The 20,272-nt window shown below is 45.0% G+C and overlaps 3 protein-coding genes across 3 annotated transcripts in view; 2 read left to right on the forward strand and 1 right to left on the reverse strand.

The window, feature by feature from the left end:
* The window catches only part of LOC117746551 (BCL-6 corepressor-like), a 55,950-nt gene extending 50,640 nt beyond the window's left edge, over positions 1-5,310 (reverse strand). Inside the window, exon 1 of the mRNA XM_034555768.1 lies at positions 5,185-5,310. Coding sequence (XP_034411659.1) covers positions 5,185-5,310 — 126 coding nt within the window. The remainder of the gene's footprint in view (positions 1-5,184) is intronic.
* A 379-nt stretch (positions 5,311-5,689) lies between these two features.
* LOC117744441 (atypical chemokine receptor 3-like) lies at positions 5,690-9,369 on the forward strand. Its single transcript, XM_034552719.1, has 2 exons — positions 5,690-5,851; positions 7,158-9,369. Exon 2 carries the CDS (start codon positions 7,170-7,172, stop codon positions 8,337-8,339), a length of 1,170 nt encoding a protein of 389 aa, XP_034408610.1. The 5' UTR covers positions 5,690-5,851; positions 7,158-7,169; the 3' UTR covers positions 8,340-9,369.
* A 4,029-nt stretch (positions 9,370-13,398) lies between these two features.
* On the forward strand, positions 13,399-14,854 carry LOC117745190 (E3 ubiquitin-protein ligase TRIM63-like). The gene has a single exon (XM_034553330.1). It carries the CDS (start codon positions 13,437-13,439, stop codon positions 14,439-14,441), a length of 1,005 nt encoding a protein of 334 aa, XP_034409221.1. The 5' UTR covers positions 13,399-13,436; the 3' UTR covers positions 14,442-14,854.
* Positions 14,855-20,272: the final 5,418 nt, after the last annotated feature.

A 20,272-nucleotide genomic window follows, 5' to 3' on the forward strand; every position in this document is an offset into this window, starting at 1 on the left:
AAGTGAAATATTGATCTCTGCTCCTCTGAAGTGAATAAATCCTCATTGATCAGCTGCGTGCGAACGGAGGACGGGGACGCGCACGCGCACACTCACGCGCGCCGTTAGTTTTGTATTTCATCCCAAAATAAATACAAATCGATGTTTTTATGAATGAAGTCACGCCGCGACACGCGGGGCGCGCGCGCGCCTACAGGTCACGGACAAGGTGTCCGGAACACACACCTGGACACGCACGCACAGTCACGCGCACATACGCACGCGCCCTCCGGAACCGGGTTGAACTCTCAGTGGGTGCGCGCGTGTGCGCGCGTGTGTCCCGGCAGCGGCGGGTTCTAATCCAGAAAGAAGGAGAACCCAAACTGGACGGGTTCTATAATCCTGCAGCACGCGGGTTCTTCCACGTTTCTTTTCTTTCTTCCGTCGGGCAGCTGCTTTCTGTCCCGCTCCTCCTCCTCCTCCTCCTCCTCTTCCTCTCTTCCTCTTCCTCTCTTCCTCTTCCTCCTCCTCTTCCTCTCTTCCTCAGCCTCCCTCTCTGCGCGTCAAGCTACGAGCGACGAGCGGCCGCTTCCTGCGCGCGCCTTCAGAATAAAACCAAACAACGAGGTACAAGTACTACATCAGTGTACAAGTACTACAGTCAGTGTAGAAATACTACATCAGAAAATACTGGAAAGGTTATTTACATCAGATGATAACCAGCTGATGCATGATGACGTCTTATTACTCTTCTGCAAACACGTCCTGCAAATTATTGTCAAGTTTTCAAAAGCGGTGCTTTTATTTTGAAAGTGTTATTGTGGATGAATGATTCTGACTTCACTCAGCTCATCAATACTTTACATTTTTATTGAATTTTCCTTTTCTTCGTTATTGTTAGAATAAAATCAGACAGTTCAATGTTTTGTTGATTTTAATTGAATGTTGTTTTCTATAAATGTTGTTATTTATAAATCAGAAATATGATGAGAGTTCAATAATCAATACCGATCAATCAAAATGCATCAGATCAGTTTAATTAGGAGAAGATTCTGTTATAATAATATTAATTAATGTTCAATCAATCAAAATCAATATGACCAACCACATAACATATGTATTGTATCATACATATTGTATTATTATTATATCATACATATTGTATGTGGTTAATCATATTGATTTTATCTGAAGTGACTAATTATATTTATTTGATTTGTGCTGATTAATAATCAAACAGAGATACAGTAGAAGTAGAAGTACACACTCAGTATTTAACACCACAGCTCCTCCAAGTGTATCCAAAGAGTACTGCAACACAATACTACTACTAATACTGCAACACAGTAGAGGAGTACATGACCACTACTCGTACTAATTAAGTTTGTATATATATATTTTAATTAAAACTTCTTCAAGCAGACGTTCACACCTTCACACCTCCAGATGTGTCAGCAGTCTGCTGCATCATGAACCTCAGATTCAAGAGTTTTGTGTGACTCATTTTAGACTGAAGTCAGTTCTGAGGAACCACAAGACCACCAGAGGCCGATGTGATGTCAGACCTCATGACCTCGACTTCTGTCTGGACCTCAAAGTCTGAAAGTTTGAAATCTAGTAAACAGAAGTCTGTTTTTAACAGAAAACAACCACGAAGGAAGAAACTAACAAACACAAATACATAAAGTTACGTTTCTTATCAATTAAAAGTAGTATGATCACATTATAATAATAAACTCACACCTTAAATCTGAACCCCCTTAAACCTGATCAGGTTTAAGGGGGTAAACACTCAAGGTCTTTGTCTCCTTAGAGACAAGAAAGTATTTTAGTCCGTTCATGAGCTCCAAGTCCACAACAACCATCAGTCAAATAAATACTACAAAGTGAGGGGACCAGTGTCCAGGTACCGTCCAGGTGTCCAGGTATCCAGGTGTTCAAGTACCGTCCAGGTGTCCAGGTACCTTCCAGGGGTCCAGGTACCGTCCCGGTGTCCACATACCGTTCAGGTGTCCAGGGGTCCAGGTACCGTCCAGGGGTCTAGGTACCATCCAGGTGTCAAGGCACGTCCAGGTGTCCAGGGGTCTAGGTACCGTCCAGGTGTCCAGGGGTTTATGTACCGTCCAGGTGTCAAGGTGTCTAGGTACCATCTAGGTGTCAAGCTACGTCCAGATGTCCAGGGGTCTAGGTACCGTCCAGGTGTCAAGGTACCGTCCAGGTGTCAAGGTGTCTAGGTACCATCTAGGTGTCAAGGTATGTCCAGGTGTCAAGGTGTCTAGGTACCATCTAGGTGTCAAGCTACGTCCAGATGTCCAGGGGTCTAGGTACCGTCCAGGTGTCAAGGTACCGTCCAGGTGTCAAGGTGTCTAGGTACCATCTAGGTGTCAAGGTATGTCCAGGTGTCCAGGAGTCTAGGTACCATCCAGGTGTCAAGGTACCGTCCAGGTGTCATTGGTGTCGAGGCAGTGGGGATCCTGGAAACTGGGCTTTGTGGTAAACACACTCCATTGAATGAGGAGCAGCTGTCAGGGGGGCTCTGAGCTGGATCTCCTCGTACTGAAACACACGGCAGAATACTGAGTACAGTATACCCAGGAAGTACTACTGATAGAATAAACGTGTCATACAGGGATTAAGTCTGGCAGCAATGGCAGAAATAACTCTTGATGTAGTATTTGTGGGGTAGAAGTAGCAGTAGTTGTAACAGGTAGTAAAAGTACAATAAATAGTTGCATTAGCAGTACCTGTTAATAATAAACTAGTAGTACTAGTAGCAGCATTATCAGTAACTAGTAGTGCTGGTAGCAACATTAGCAGTGACTAGTAGTACTAGTAGCAGCATTAGCAGTGACTAGTAGTACTTGTAGCAGTCTTAGCAGTGACTAGTAGTAGCATTAACAGTAACTAGTAGCACTAGTAGCAGCATTAGCAGTGACTAGTAATACTTGTAGCAGCGTTAGCAGTGACTAGTAGTGCTAGTAGCAGTGTTAAATGTGACTAGTAGTGTTAGTGGCAGCAGTAGCAGTGACTAGTTGTGCTAGTGGCAGCATTAGCAGTAACTAGTAGTGCTAGTAGCAGCATTAGCAGTGACTAGTAGTGCTAGTAGCAGCATTAGCAGTGACTAGTAGTACTAGTAGCAGCATTAGCAGTGACTAGTAGTGCTAGTAGCAGCATTAGCAGTGACTAGTAACACTAGTAGCAGCATTAGCAGTGACTAGTAATACTTGTAGCAGCGTTAGCAGTGACTAGTAGTGCTGGTAGCAGTGTTAAATGTGACTAGTAGTGTTAGTGGCAGCAGTAGCAGTGACTAGTAGTACTAGTAGCAGCTTTAGCAGTGACTAGTAGTGCTAGTAGCAGCATTAGCAGTGACTAGTAGTACTAGTAGCAGCATTAGCAGTGACTAGTTGTGCTAGTGGCAGCATTAGCAGTAACTAGTAGTGCTAGTAGCAGCATTAACAGTGACTATTAGTGCTAGTAGCAGCATTAGCAGTGACTAGTAATACTAGTAGCAGCTTTAACCATGACTAGTAGTGTTAGTAGCAGCATTAACAGTGACTAGTACTAGTAGCATCATTAACAGTGGCTAGTAGTGCTAGTAACAGCATTAGCTGTGACTGCTAGTAGCAACATTAGCGGTGACTGCTAGTAGCAACATTAGCGGTGACTGCTAGTAGCAACATTAGCGGTGACTGCTAGTAGCAGCGTTAGCAGCAGGGGCTCGTAGCAGACGTTATTAGTACAGCATCAGGACCAATAGTTGTTTAGCTGAGGCGTCTCTGGGTTCTCAGAGGTGAAAGGTGAAGGGTCGTTCACCTGTTGGTTGCAGATCTTCCTCTTCAAACACAGAGGTCAAAACCAAACCTGCATCAAAAGAGCATCAGGTGAGTCACGTCTTCCAACTTCACTCTCATCTTCATGACATGAATGTTTCAAATCGATGGACACAATAAACTGAAGGCCTCACTGACTGTTTCTGTGATCACAAGTTAAAGTTATATTTACATGATACGTGATATGTACACAGTTTACTCAACACTATGAGCGGAAGATCACATGCAGAAGCTGTTGGTATTTATAGAACAGAGCACCACAACCTCCGCAGGCTAAAACCAATAACAGAGTCACCGACAATCACGAAGACGACATTCAGAGCCAGCGAGCTGTAAACGATGAGCTCACTGTGGCAAATTCTGCAGAAATACTGCTGCTGGTTTTCTTCAGAAAGGTTGGTCAACCGAGTGGTGGAAACATCTGGAAAAAGAAAAGTGACAAATATCAAAGTAAAGGTAGACTAAAGCAGTCCAACCGTCTCTTGGAGGACTGAACCCTTAAAGTGGCACACCTCTCTCTTGGTGGACTGAACCCCTTAAAGCGGTCCAACTGTCTCTTCGTGGATTGAACCCTTAAAGTGGTCCAAATGACTCTTGGAGGACTGAACCCTTAAAGTGACTCTTGGAGGACTGAACCCTTAAAGCGGTCCAAATGACTCTTGGTAGACTGAACTCCTTAAAGCAGTCTGACTGTCTCTTGGTGGACTGAACCCCTTAAAGCGGTCCAACTGTCTCTTGGTGGACTGAACCCCTTAAAGCGGTCCAACTGTCTCTTGGTGGACTGAACCCCTTAAAGCGGTCCAAATTACTCTTGGTAGGATGAACCCCTTAAAGCGGTCCAAATGACTTTTGGTAGACTGAACCCCTTGAAGCGGTCTGACTGTCTCTTGGTAGACTGAACCCCTTAAAGCGGTCTGACTGTCTCTTGTTAGACTGAACCCCTTAAAGCGGTCTGACTGTCTCTTGTTAGACTGAACCCCTTGAAGCGGTCTGACTGTCTCTTGTTAGACTGAACCCCTTAAAGCGGTCTGACTGTCTCTTGGTAGACTGAACCCCTTAAAGCGGTCTGACTGTCTCTTGGTAGACTGAACCCCTTAAAGCGGTCCAAAGGACTCTTGGTAGACTGAAACCCTTGAAGCGGTCTGACTGTCTCTTGTTAGACTGAACCCCTTAAAGTGTGTGTGACTAAAATGCTGCTGTTATACTTCCTGCCACAGAAGTAACGCCTGTAGTCCTCTACTGAGATGTTGCTGATCACCAGTTGGTTTCTCACGAACATGTACTTGTTTTTTAAAGCGGCGTCAACGTAGTACCTGGGATCATCTCCAAAGGTGCGGCCGAGGAGCCAATCACCTGGCTGCTTATCTCAATGTACCAGTACACTTCTGAGGTGTTCAGAGCAGGTCAAGGTGCCGCTCTGACCCGGCCCTGCCTTCTCAAACAGGTCCTCGGCTTTGGCACACAGCAGAACCACCGGGAGGATCATCCAACGCAGATCCATGATCAGCCGCCAGAAACCAGTTATTATTTATTTAGTTATATCTGTTATTTAATTCTTATTATTTATTTAGTTATATCTGTTATTAATTATTATTATTTATTTAGTTATAGATGTTATTTAATTATTATGATTTATTTAGTTATATCTGTTATTAATTATTATTATTTATTTAGTTATATCTGTTATTAATTATTATTATTTATTTAGTTATAGATGTTATTTAATTATTATTATTTATTTAGTTATATCTGTTATTAATTATTATTATTTATTAAGTTATATCCGATTTTTATTCTTTTATTTAAAACTGTTCCTCCTCACATTCCTGTGACGTCACACAGAAGTGACGTATTGTCTCGCTCAAAGGAACCCATCAATCACGCAGAGCCGCGGTGGGCGTTTCTTCTTCTTCTTTAAATGCAAAGAGAAGAAGGGGGTCTCTCAAAGTCCAGTCCGCCTCGAGCACTTTGCCGGAGGACTCTAACCCGCACCTGGACCCGGACTGCACCGCGAAGCTGCACCTGAACGCCTCACGAGACCTGTAAGTGTTCAACTCTTAAACAGCAGAAACGGGGACAAGGTCTGGCTCCCTCGAGCCGGTCCGACCAGACTCCGAAAGAGGTCCGAGGCGATCCGACCAGACTCCGAAAGAAGTCCAGTCCCACCAGACCTCTAGTTAAAGAAGTCCGGTCCGAGCCGGTCCGAGCAGACCCTTTATGCTGAACCGGATCTGAAGGGCCCCGTTGTTCTGTGATGCTGAAGAGCATCAGGTTGTTTTTTAAGTCGTAATAAATGTGTTATAAGCTGCTTATTACTAACTACACCTCCTTTAACCCGCTGTGTGTCTTCAGGAGCAGCTTTATAATATATATATATTATAATATATATATATTATAATATATTATTATTATATATTATTATATATATATAATAATAACAATTATTATATATAATATTATATAATAATAATAATAATGCATTTCATTTATATAGCGCTTTATATATTTATTATTATATATTATTATTATTATAATATATTATTATATATATTATTATATATATATTATTATTTTATATTATTATTATATATTATTATTATATGTTATTATATATATATAATTATATATATAATAATATATAATTATATATATTTATTATTATATATTATTATTATATATTACATATTATTATTATATATTATTAATATATATTACATATTATTTTTATATATATTATTTATATATATATTATTAATATATATTATTATTTATTATTATACATTAATATGAACAAAAAACACTGATATTATTGCAATTTATAGTCAGATGTATTTCTGTTTATAAATGTTATCTGTCATTAAATTTACATTTAAAAGGACATTAATAACCACAAACACACACACACACACACACTCACACACACACACACACACACACACACTCACACTCACACACACACTCACACTGAGTGTTTCCTGTCGGTTCAAAGTGTTTTAGTTTTTATTAATGACGTCTGGATCGTTTGACCTCTGACCTCTGTCCATCTGTCTCTGTGTGTGTGTGTGTGGTCTGTTGTATAACTGTGTGTGTGTGTGTGTGTGTGTGTGTTTGTGTGTGTGGTCTTTTTGAATCAATCAACAGACTGTCAGGGTTTTATTATTGTATTACCTTTATTGTGAAGAAGAAGAAGAAGAAGAAGAAGGAGAAGAAGGAGAAGGAGAAGAAGAAGGAGGAGAAGGAGGAGGAGAAGAAGGAGAAGGAGGAGGAGAAGGAGGAGGAGAAGAAGGAGAAGAAGGAGGAGAAGGAGGAGAAGAAGGCACTAACGGTGGTCTCCTTCTTGTTTTGCAGCTGTGACTCATCATGAGTCTGAGTGTCCACGACCTCACCGAGCTCTTGGAGCTGTGGGAGGAGCTAAACCTGACGGGCGGCGACAACCACAACCTGTCCCACGTGGAGACGCTGAAATGCCGGGGCGCCGTTGGCCACTCCGCCTTCCTCCACGTCCTCTGCGTCCTCTACGTCTTCATCTTCCTGGTGGGCCTCGCCGCCAACGGCCTGGTGGTCTGGGTCAACCTGCGCGTGCACCGGAACCGCTACGAGACGCACCTGTACGTGCTGAACCTGGCGGTGGCCGACCTGTGCGTGGTGGCCACGCTGCCGGTGTGGGTGGCCTCGCTGCTGCAGGGCGGCCGCTGGCCGTTCGGCGAGTCCGCCTGCAGGCTCGCCCACCTGGTCTTCAGCGTGAACCTCTTCGGCAGCATCTTCTTCCTCGCCTGCATGAGCGTGGACCGCTACGTGTCCGCCGCGCGGTCCGCCGACGCCCCCGACAGCCGCCGGAAGAAGGTGGCGCGGCGGCTGATCTGCGTCCTGGTGTGGCTGCTGGCCCTGGCGGCCTCCGTCCCTGACACGTACTTCCTGCAGGCGGTCCAGTCGTCGCACCGCGACGGTGCCGTTTGCCGGCCGGTGTACCCGCCGGACAACCCTCGGGAGTGGATGGCGGGCGTCCAGCTGAGCTTCGTCGTGCTCGGCTTCGCCCTTCCTTTCCCCATCATCTCCGTCTTCTACCTCCTCCTGGCGGCGGCGATCCCCCCCAGCTCGGATCGGGAGCGCCGCGCCAGCCGGTTGATCATCCTCGCCTACATCGTGGTCTTCCTGGTGTGTTGGCTGCCGTTCCACGCCGTCCTGCTGCTGGACACGCTGGCGCTGCTCAACGTCCTGCCCTTCAGCTGCCGGCTGGAGAACTTCCTGGACGTGGCGCTGCACCTGACGCAGTGCTTCTCGCTGGTCCACTGCTGCGTCAACCCCGTCCTCTACAACCTCCTCAACCGGAGCTACCGCTATGACCTCATGAAGGCCGTCATCTTCAGGTACTCCACCAAGACGGGGCTCGCCCGGCTCATCGACGGCTCCTCAGAGACGGAGTCCTCCGCAGTGGACAACGGTGTCACGTTGGGATCTCTTTTATCCGAACAGGAACCTCAACAGGAACCGGCCCTGAGGATCCCTCAAGGACTCGGAGCTGGGGATTGACAACAGTCCCAAATGGACTTGGGACCACCTTTTAGTACTTTACCAATGGGTCTTCTACCTGCTGTGGTCCTTTCAGAGGGGACCAGCTGGACCAGTTCAGCTGGGTCTTGGTGATGGACCCAGACACATCAGAGCTTCTAAAGACTTCAAGACTTGAGAGTACTTCTCAAGACTTGGGAGTACTTTTAAAGACTTGGAAGTATGTTTCAAGACTTGTGAGTACTTTTCAAGACTTGTGAGTATGTTTCAAGACTTGTGAGTACTTTTAAGGACTTGTGAGTACTTCTAAAGACTTGGGAATACTTTTAAAGACTTGGAAGTATGTTTCAAGACTTGTGAGTACTTTTCAAGACTTGTGAGTACTTTTAAGGACTTGGGAGTACTTTTCAAGACTTGGAAGTATGTTTCAAGACTTGTGAGTACTTTTCAAGACTTGGGAGTACTTTTAAGGACTTGTGAGTACTTCTAAAGACTTGTGAGTACTTTTAAAGACTTGGAAGTATGTTTCAAGACTTGTGAGTACTTTTCAAGACTTGTGAGTTCGTTTCAAGACTTGTATGTACTTTTAAGGACTTGGGAGTACTTTTCAAGACTTGGAAGTATGTTTCAAGACTTGTGAGTACTTTTCAAGACTTGGGAGTACTTTTAAGGACTTGTGAGTACTTCTAAAGACTTGTGAGTACTTTTAAAGACTTGGAAGTATGTTTCAAGACTTGGGAGTACTTTTCAAGACTTGTGAGTACTTTTCAAGACTTGTGAGTACTTTTAAAGACTTGAGAGGTGTTTTAAGGTCTTATTAAATATGATTAAATATTTAAAAAACACCCATAAAACAAGAAAAAGTATTTCACGCCTTCAGCAAGTCGAGTTTACGTTACTGTGAATATTTTTATATATTTACTTTCATGTTTATGTTTATGTATATTAAGCTTTTTATTTCTGAATATTTTTCTGTTCTAATTAAAGTTTAAAAAAGAACATTTCTCTGCAGAAGAAGAAGAATAGTGTTTCTGAAACTGAATAAAATGTTAAAATACACCAGAATGTTTTGTTTGTTAGTTAAAAGTGTTAAAATAAAACATTTACAGGATTCAGACCAAAATAAACATCTATTTTAGTTTGTTAGGACACGTTAAATATGTAATTCAAACTTTGAGGGTATTACTGTGTTTCTGTGAATAAATACAGCTCGTTAAATAGTTATAATATTTAATATATTTAATATAATATTTAAAATAATATTTAATATAATATAATATTTAATATAATATGATATTTAATATAATACAATATTTAATATATTAAATGTAATACATTTTATTTAATATAATATTTAATATAATATTTCCTCTGAAGGGTTTGTGAACCAGTGTGTTTATCTGTGAGCTCACACCTGTATGATCACCTGTATTACCTGGTTATGAGCTGGTGACCTGAGATACTCTAAATACTTATATGTACAGTGTATTTTCACTCTAAATACTTAGAATGAAGTAGAGTTAAATATTATATAAATACTGGGATCCCCCTCAGATTTAAAGTCCTCCAGGTTGAGTGACAGGACGGGTCTCTGGGACCCCCACACATTGAGGAATGTGTGGGGGGTCCTCACTGAGTCCAGACCAGGACCAGCTCCTTGAAGCTGAAGGAGGTCCAACCAGGACCTGCATATTGGTTATGACACGTTTGTGCTCTAGGAGACTGTGTGACCTTTGACCCCGTGTACAGAGGGAGACCGGGGACAAAAAACTAAACGCCTCTCCGTGAACAATTCTGCTCTCCATTGACCTTTGACCCCCGGCTGAGGTCGTGTTTACCGTCGGTGGAGTGGAGGGGGGGGGGGGGGGGCCCATTCCTCGGCCCCAGCCCTCCAATTGGCCGAGACCAGAAAACAAAATAAAGTGGTACTTCTACTGTCAGAGTACTCACCGTGTGGTACTTTGACCTCCAGGCCCACAGTACTAACAGGTGGAGAGACACCTGGTGGTTGAGGAGGGAAAAGCAGGTGAAGAGAGAGAGACACCTGGTGGTTGAGGAGGGAACAGCAGGTGAAGAGAGAGAGAGACACCTGGTGGTTGAGGAGGGAACAGCAGGTGAAGAGAGAGACACCTGGTGGTTGAGGAGGGAACAGCAGGTGAAGAGAGACACCTGGTGGTTGAGGAGGGAACAGCAGGTGAAGAGAGACACCTGGTGGTTGAGGAGGGAACAGCAGGTGAAGAGAGACACCTGGTGGTTGAGGAGGGAACAGCAGGTGAAGAGAGACACCTGGTGGTTGAAGAGGGAACAGCAGGTGAAGAGAGACACCTGGTGGTTGAGGAGGGAACAGCAGGTGAAGAGAGACACCTGGTGGTTGAAGAGGGAACAGCAGGTGAAGAGAGACACCTGGTGGTTGAGGAGGGAACAGCAGGTGAAGAGAGACACCTGGTGGTTGAAGAGGGAACAGCAGGTGAAGAGAGACACCTGGTGGTTGAGGAGGGAACAGCAGGTGAAGAGAGACACCTGGTGGTTGAAGAGGGAACAGCAGGTGAAGAGAGACACCTGGTGGTTGAGGAGGGAACAGCAGGTGAAGAGAGACACCTGGGGGTTGAGGAGGGAACAGCAGGTGAAGAGAGACACCTGGTGGTTGAAGAGGGAACAGCAGGTGAAGAGAGACACCTGGTGGTTGAAGAGGGAACAGCAGGTGGCACAAGTCCTTCAGAGGGAGCAGCTGGTATAAAAGACCATTAGGAAGTGAGTTTAGTGTGTAAGCAGTCACCGACACATGACTGCTTACTGACACACTGTGAAACACACAACCCAGGTGCATTGTGGGAAGTGTAGGTTCCAGAATGAGGAACAAGTTGCTCAGATGTTTATGGAACAAGTTGCTCTGATGTTCATGGAACAAGTTGCTCTGTTTATGGAAACAAGTTGCTCAGATGTTTATGGAACAAGTTGCTCTGATGTTCATGGAACAAGTTGCTCTGTTTCTGGAAACAAGTTGCTCAGATGTTTATGGAACAAATTGCTCTGATGTTCATGGAACAAGTTGCTCTGTTTATGGAAACAAGTTGCTCAGATGTTCATGGAACAAGTTGCTCAGATGTTCATGGAACAAGTTGCTCAGATGTTTATGGAAAAAGTTGCTCAGATGTTCATGGAACAAGTTGCTCAGATGTTTATGGAACAAGTTGCTCTGTTTATGGAAACAAGTTGCTCAGATGTTTATGGAACAAGTTGCTCTGATGTTCATGGAACAAGTTGCCCTGTTTATCGAAACAAGTTGCTCAGATGTTTATGGAACAAGTTGCTCTGATGTTCATGGAACGAGTTGCTCAGATGTTTACGGAACAAGTTGCTCAGATGTTTATGGAACAAGTAGCTCAGATGTTCATGGAACAAGTTGCTCTGTTTATGGAAACAAGTTGCTCTGATGTTCATGGAACAAGTTGCTCAGATGTTTATGGAACAAGTTGCTCTGATGTTCATGGAACAAGTTGCTCTGTTTATGGAAAAAGTTGCTCAGATGTTCATGGAACAAGTTGCTCTGATGTTCATGGAACAAGTTGCTCAGATGTTCATGGAACAAGTTGCTCAGATGTTTATGGAAAAAGTTGCTCAGATGTTCATGGAACAAGTTGCTCAGATGTTTATGGAACAAGTTGCTCTGTTTATGGAAACAAGTTGCTCTGATGCTCATGGAACAAGTTGCTCAGATGTTCATGGAACAAGTTGCTCAGATGTTTATGGAAAAAGTTGCTCAGATGTTCATGGAACAAGTTGCTCAGATGTTTATGGAACAAGTTGCTCAGATGTTTATGGAAAAAGTTGCTCAGATGTTCATGGAACAAGTTGCTCAGATGTTTATGGAACAAGTTGCTCTGTTTATGGAAACAAGTTGCTCAGATGTTTATGGAACAAGTTGCTCTGATGTTCATGGAACAAGTTGCCCTGTTTATGGAAACAAGTTGCTCAGATGTTTATGGAACAAGTTGCTCAGATGTTTACGGAACAAGTTGCTCAGATGTTTATGGAACAAGTTGCTCAGATGTTCATGGAACAAGTTGCTCTGTTTATGGAAACAAGTTGCTCTGATGTTCATGGAACAAGTTGCTCAGATGTTTATGGAACAAGTTGCTCAGATGTTCATGGAACAAGTTGCTCTGTTTATGGAACAAGTTGCTCAGATGTTCATGGAACAAGTTGCTCTGATGTTCACGGAACAAGTTGCTCTGATGTTCATGGAACAAGTTGCTCTGTTTATGGAACAAGTTGCTCAGATGTTCACGGAACAAGTTGCTCAGATGTTTATGGAACAAGTTGCTCTGATGTTCATGGAACAAGTTGCTCTGTTTATGGAACAAGTTGCTCAGATGTTCATGGAACAAGTTGCTCTGATGTTCATGGAACAAGTTGCTCAGATGTTTATGGAACAAGTTGCTCTGATGTTCATGGAACAAGTTGCTCTGTTTATGGAACAAGTTGCTCAGATGTTCATGGAACAAGTTGCTCTGATGTTCATGGAACAAGTTGCTCAGATGTTTACCGTTGTCCCTGAAGCTGCAGCTGTTTGTTGCACAAGCCGCCGACACATGACTTACTGACACACTGCTGCTGTTGCGTAACACAAACACAGAAACAAAAAAACACACAAACACACACTCAACGTTGGGGTCAAAGGTCGAGCAGACAGTCTGGACTAAGGTTAAAGTTTTTATTTGACCTGTTTCTCATGTTTTGTGGAATTATTTGCATTTAAAGGAATAAATTTATATTTTGATATATAAATATATACGAATGTAATGATCAGAGTAGACACAACAAGTGACGTCAACAGACTTCAGGCCACATGTTGTTGGAGGACTCGGCAGTCTTGTTGTTACAGAAGAAGTCTGGCGGTGTCAGGTGGTGTTTGGGGGGGGGCAGTCCTCAGTAAGGTATGTGCAGCAGCAAGAGGGGCTGCTGGGGATCTATTTTAGAACTGGTGTGACAAACAGGCTGCCGGGGAGGTGGGGTGGGCGGGTATCGAGGGTATAAAGACTGGGGGACTTCTGACACCGGCAGATTGAAATAGACCACTGATACCCAGAGACCCTCCAGGACCAGAAGCAGAAGACGATGGACATCCAGACGAGTCAGGTGGTTCGTGGTCTCGGCGCCATGGAGAGTCTGGAGCAGCAGCTCAGCTGCCCGATCTGCCTCGACATGTTCACCAAACCCGTGGTCATCCTCCCCTGCCAGCACAACTTGTGCCGCGGCTGCGCCAACGACCTCTACGAGTCCAAGAACCCCTACCACTACTCCGGGGGGACCTTCCGCTGCCCTACCTGCCGCTTCGACGTGGTCCTGGACCGGCACGGCGTGTACGGGCTGCAGAGGAACCTGCTGGTGGAGAACATCATCGACATGTACAAGCAGCAGCAGGAGAGCAAAGGGGGCGACGCCGAGGAGCTGCCGCTGAAGGACAAGGACGACAAGGAGCCGAAGTGTAAAGAGCACGAAGATGAGCGCATCAACATCTACTGCGTCAGCTGCCAGACGCCCACCTGCTCCATGTGCAAGGTATTCGGGCAGCACAAGGACTGCGAGGTGTCGCCGCTGCACGCTGTCTACCAGAGCCAGAAGGCAGAGCTGCGCTCCGCCGTGGAGCGGCTCGCCGCCGCCAACGGCCTCGTCCAAGTGGTCGTGGCGCAGACGGACGAAACGTGCAAGCGGATCCAGGAGAACGGCGAGCTGCAGCGCAGGCGGCTCGGCGAGAGCTTCGACCTGCTGTACGCCACCCTGGAGGAGCGCAAAGGCCAGCTCCTGGAGCGGATCGACCAGGAGGAGCAGAGCAAAGTGGCCTCGCTCAAGAACCTGGCAGAGCAGCACAAGCAGCAGCTGCAGCTGAGCAGCCGGCTGCAGGAGAAGCTGGCCCAGAACATGCAGTCCAGCAGCGCCGCCGAGTTCCTGCTCGCCGCCAAGCAGCTGCAGGAGGAGGCGCGGCAGGCCGTCAGGGGGGCCCAGCTGCAGGGACCTGAGCCGGGCTACGAGGGCATGGAGCATCTGAGCGTGGACACCCAGGAGGCAGAGGTGCTGCTCGCTAGCATGGACTTTAGAAAGGGGGGCGAGGAAAACCAGTAGGAGAAGACCGGTTCATGATGGAGGAAGACCAGGAGGAAAAGGCCGGTTCATGGTGGAGGAAGACCCGTAGGAGAAGACCGGTTCATGGTGAAGGAAGACCAGTAGGAAAAGGCCGGTTCATGGTGGAGGAAGACCCGTAGGAGAAGACCAGAAAGTAAAAACAGGAAGGTTTTTGCTGCTTTTATCAGACAATTCAGGTACTTGAGGAGTCGTGCAATCGTTTTTGCTCTTGACTTTTTATACTTTTCTATTTTTCTTGCACTCGTCACTCAAGTCTAGACAAAGTCTAGTCGGTATAGATTTTATTTATCGTGTTTGTCTCTTTGTAAAAACTGAAAACTTGAAAATTCAGACTGATTTAATGTTGAAATGTCTCTTTTGAAGGTGTGAATAAAGTTTTATTGGATTGTTAACTTCGTCCTTGGCATTTCTCGGGACTCTCCCGGCCTGAGAGAGTCCGTATTTAGCGGCGCACGTGTTCTCCTATATTTACCGGGGTCAGTGAACGCCTCCTGGCCTTACTTAGTCGTCTGCTGGTGTTAACGGAGGCTAATAATCTCGGAGTAGTGAGAGGACGGAAATAGTTTAAGAGGGGGTTTTTGTGTCTTTGGTTGGGTGGGGTCATGTTTCTGAGGGTGACCCAGCTGCACTGAGGCATGCTGGGAAACGCACTGAAGCCGTTATCAGGGCTTTTTGTGGACGTGAGAAGGCCGAAGAGGTCGACCAGGAGTTGTTTCAATCTCAGGGTATGAGATGCAAATAGTGCCACAGATAAACTAAATGTGCACTTTCCCAATAAATCACGTACCAACGTTTTATAAATATATCCTAATTATAAAATGAATGAAACCGTGATGACATTGGGATAAAAAAAATACTAAAGATACTATCTTTAGTGTCTCTCTCTGAAGCTCTAGTTTCCTACATCCTAACTCCTCTGAAGCTCTAGTTTCCTACATCCTAACTCCTCTGAAGCTCTAGTTTCCTGCATCCTAACTCCTCTGAAGCTCTAGTTTCCTGCATCCTAACTCCTCTGAAGCTCTAGTTTCCTACATCCTAACTCCTCTGAAGCTCTAGTTTCCTACATCCTAACTCCTCTGAAGCTCTAGTTTCCTGCATCCTAACTCCTCTGAAGCTCTAGTTTCCTGCATCCTAACTCCTCTGAAGCTCTTGTTTCCTACATCCTAACTCCTCTGAAGCTCTAGTTTCCTACATCCTAACTCCTCTGAAGCTCTAGTTTCCTGCATCCTAACTCCTCTGAAGCTCTAGTTTCCTGCATCCTAACTCCTCTGAAGCTCTAGTTTCCTACATCCTAACTCCTCTGAAGCACGAGACCCGGCATCGAGCAGAGCTCTGAGTCAGTGAATTATAAATATTATAATATAAACAGAAGGAAGCAATGAAATGGGTAATTCATCTTTTATTTATGTGTATGTTTACAAGAAAGGAAGATGGATTTATTTTAAGTACAACATGTAAAGTTATAAATAAAATATACATATTCTATTTTTCTTTTTATATAATTAATTAATAATTTGAATGAAATAAAACAATACAAAATATACATTAAGTGTTGAATTGATCGGATTTATTGTTTGAACGCAGCAATAAAAATAAATAAAGGCGTTTTTATTTAAAACTTGTAAAAACAAGTGCATCACTCATGAGGAAGAAGGCGGCCATGGCAACCAGTACGTCTTTACGTCACCACGTGCTGCCTGTCATGAGACAGTCACGTGGCACCATCTACTGGTGTAAAATGGAACTACATGTTAGTGAACACGTTATAAATGACAAAAAATGTCTAGCTATATTAATACACAAGCATTCATTATGTCAGTTAAAACATTGTAAAGTAATTTAAGACAAATGTAGTGCAGTAAAAAGTACAATATGTATGTATTGTACCTCAACATTGTACTTGATTAAATAGCTGTGTGTGGATTGAATTGGTTTTCAGAGCATGAAGACTCACAACACTGAGCTCTTATTGTGAAAATATTCTACTGTTGCAGCGCTTCCTACCTGGCCTGCTGCCAACACAGGTGACTCGTTCCAGGAACCAGCTCACCTGTGTCAAAGTAAGTCACATGAAAGAACAAACTCCTCCTGAAGAGTAGCCTCATCTTGTTAAAGTAGAAACTAAAACCTCTGTGGTGGTCTTCCTCCTTGAGGTCTAACAGGTACCTCAACCAGCTCCATTGACTCGTTCATCACTTCTTCACTGAAGCCAAGGAAGCAGCAATCTGCAGGTTTGAAGAGTTCCCGGTTGTGTTCATCTTTGATGGTCTGGATGAGTGTCAACTTCCTCTGGACTTCCACAACAATGAGGTCCTGACTGATGTCACAGAGTCCACCTCAGTGGATGTGCTGCTCACAAACCTCTTCAGGGGGAACCTGCTTCCCTCTGCTCGCCTCTGGATAACCACACGACCTGCAGCAGCCAATCAGATCCCTCCTGACTGTGTTGGCTTGGTCCCCCAGCAGCCTATAAGCCTATAGCAGCATATCAAGGGGCTGGACCAGGGCAAACCTGATTCAGCCCTAACTATAAGCACTATTAAAGAGGAAAGTCTTAAGTCTATTCTTGAATGAGGTGACTGTGTCTGCCTCCCGGACTGAAAGTGGAAGCTGGTTCCATAAAAGAGGAGCTTGATAACTGAAGGCTCTGGCTCCCATCCTACTTTTTAGGACTCTAGGAACCACAAGTAGCCCCACATTTAGTGAGCGCAGCTCTCTAGTGGGGCAATATGGTACTACAAGCTCCTTAAGATATGATGGTGCATCACCAATCAAGGCTTTGTAGGTGAGGAGAAGAATTTTAAATGTGATTCTTGATTTTACAGGGAGCCAGTGCAGAGCAGCTAATACAGGAGTCATGTGATCTCTTTTCTTAGTTTGTGTGAGTAAAAATTAATAAATGAGACGCGCTCCATCCCAAGTGGGATGAATGCCGTCTGGACTCATCAGATCAGGCTTTCCCCAGAAAGTCTTCCAGTTATCTATGTAGCCCACATTGTTTGCTGGGCACCACCTGGACAACCAGCGGTTGACTGATGACATACATTAGGGCTGCAACTAACGATTATTTTGATAATCGATTAATCTGTCGATTATTTGTTCGATTAATCGATGAATCGGATAATAAAACAAAAAAACATTAATTTCCAACCCTTTATTCAACAGAACTGTGCCAGAAAATGCACAGGTAACAGGTATCGTAAATTCAGGACTATAGAGCGCAGCTATCTATACACCTGCTAATTTTTAAAAGAAAAAAGAAATTGTACATAAATAAGATGCACTTAAAAGGGGGCGTGGCTTGTCTTGTCTCCGTGGCTTGTCTCCGTAAAAACAGTTATTTCCACCGTTCACCATTTATACTTGTTGTGGACATCCCATAACTGTCGGAACAACTAACGCCCTGGTGTTTGGGTTCATAACGGCCGTTTCTCAATATGCGTTCTTGTCCGTACTTGTGTTCTCGTGGACTTGTGTTCTCGTGGACTTGTGCAACGTCATCAGTCGCGGCCCAAGTACTGTTCCAATTCAAAAGTCCGCTTCTCGCAAAGCACGGTAAAAATGCCCGGATGTGACTTGATCCGCCCAGTTTCCAAAGGATGCATCAGAGGAGACTTGTGCGTACTTTGGACAGCCAATATCCCACAATGCATTTCGCACCAGCGACGGGAAACAATGGCGGAGGAGAAAATACTCAAATGAAAGTTGACTTTTTCTAAATACTGTTGTTGAGTCACGGAATGTAATTTTAGGATGTTTTCATTCGAGAAGTTATTAGTTTAAGCATCAAACCTGTGGTCGGTTTGTCGAGATTCAGCCGACAAAAAATATGCGCCGACGGTTTCGGAGATTTGAGTTCCGGATCGCGGGACCGGTGAGCCTCGCAACGCCAGGCGGTCAGCGCTCAGTGTGGCCGCCGAGAACAGCCTGATGTCGGCAGGACTTTTTTAAATGATCCGCTGGCTCTGGTGTCTCCGTAGCGGTTATACATGAGATATCATTCGGGTTTGGAGGATCTAACGAGCACAAAGAGTTTATTATTAGTTCACAGGTTAAATCAGTTTAACTGAGGGTTGCAATTACAATAACTATATTGTATGATAACTGTTAATATAACTATATATATAATTTACAGTGAATAATTGGAGTAAACTCATGAGCAAGAACAGCTGACGTGGTGACGTCATCAAGTTCGCTGCTGTTCCAATTGCAGAAAGACCGTCCTACGTCCTCCCGTCCTCTGGAGTCTGGACTCCAGAGTCCAAACTCCCAAGTCCAGACTCCAAAATAACACAAGTCTGTACTCAGCGTACTTTGGATTGAGAAACGGCCAACATCATCCCTAAGCTCACACAGCTCGAAGTTTCACCGACTCCGTCTCGATAACTTCCGCTTCCAGCGCTGCAGCAGCAGCATGCAGGCGGGCAGGAAGGGAAGCGGGCGTGGCTTGTCTCCATAGAAACAGCCGTTCACCAACGGGGAAATAAGTTAGTTCTCACACAACGTTACGGGTCTCTCCGATGGTCTTTGCTCAACCGGCTTGTTTTTGTTGCTCTGCTCCGCGCTCAACAATTTTTTTTGTTGTTGTTATACTCAAACATCTCCGCGTCTTATTGGGTGGCGTAATAATCGCGCGACACAACAAATTGATAATGCAATTCGTTGCCAACTATTTTAATAATCGATTTTAATCGATTTTATCGATTTGTTGTTGCAGCCCTACTATACCTGTCATCATTAATCAGATTGGGGAGAGGGCCAGAGAAAACTACAGTGTCCGACATTGTCTTGGCATAAGTACACACCCAATGAATCAGGGGGTGGTATGTACCCAATGAATCAGGGGGCAATGCGTACTCAATGAATAAGGAGGCGGTATGTACCCAGTGAATCAGGGGGCAATATGTACCCAGTGAATCAGGGGGCAGTATGTACCCAATGAATCAGGGGGCGGTATGTACCCAATGAATCAGGGGGCGGTATGTACCCAGTGAATCAGGGGGCGGTATGTACCCAATGAATCAGGGGGCAGTATGTACCCAATGAATCAGGGGGGGGTATGTACCCAATGAATCAGGGGGCGGTATGTACCCAATGAATCAGGGGGCGGTATGTACCCAGTGAATCAGGGGGCGGTATGTACCCAGTGAATCAGGGGGCGGTATGTACCCAATGAATCAGGGACCGGTATGTACCCAGTGAATCAGGGGGCAGTATGTACCCAGTGAATCAGGGGGCGGTATGTACCCAGTGAATCAGGGGGCAGTATGTACCCAGTGAATCCGGGGGAGTATGTACCCAATGAATCAGGGGGTGGTATGTACCCAATGAATCAGGGGGCGGCATGTACCCAGTGATTCAGGCGGCGATATGTACCCAATGAATCAGGGGCCGGTATGTACCCAGTGAATCAGGGGGCAGTATGTACCCAGTGAATCAGGGGGCAGTATGTACCCAGTGAATCCGGGGGCAGTATGTACCCAATGAATCAGGGGGCGGTATGTACGCAATGAATCAGGGGGCGGTATGTACCCAGTGAATCAGGGGGCGGTATGTACCCAATGAATCAGGGGGCAGTATGTACCCAATGAATCAGGGGGGGGGGTATGTACCCAATGAATCAGGGGGCGGTATGTACCCAATGAATCAGGGGGCGGTATGTACCCAATGAATCAGGGGGCAGTATGTACCCAATGAATCAGGGGGCAATGAGTACTCAATGAATAAGGAGGCGGTATGTACCCAGTGAATCAGGGGGCAATATGTACCCAGTGAATCAGGGGGCAGTATGTACCCAATGAATCAGGGGG

The sequence above is a fragment of the Cyclopterus lumpus genome, chromosome 2 (assembly GCF_009769545.1).
Source record: "Cyclopterus lumpus isolate fCycLum1 chromosome 2, fCycLum1.pri, whole genome shotgun sequence".
Lineage (NCBI taxonomy): Eukaryota > Metazoa > Chordata > Actinopteri > Perciformes > Cyclopteridae > Cyclopterus > Cyclopterus lumpus.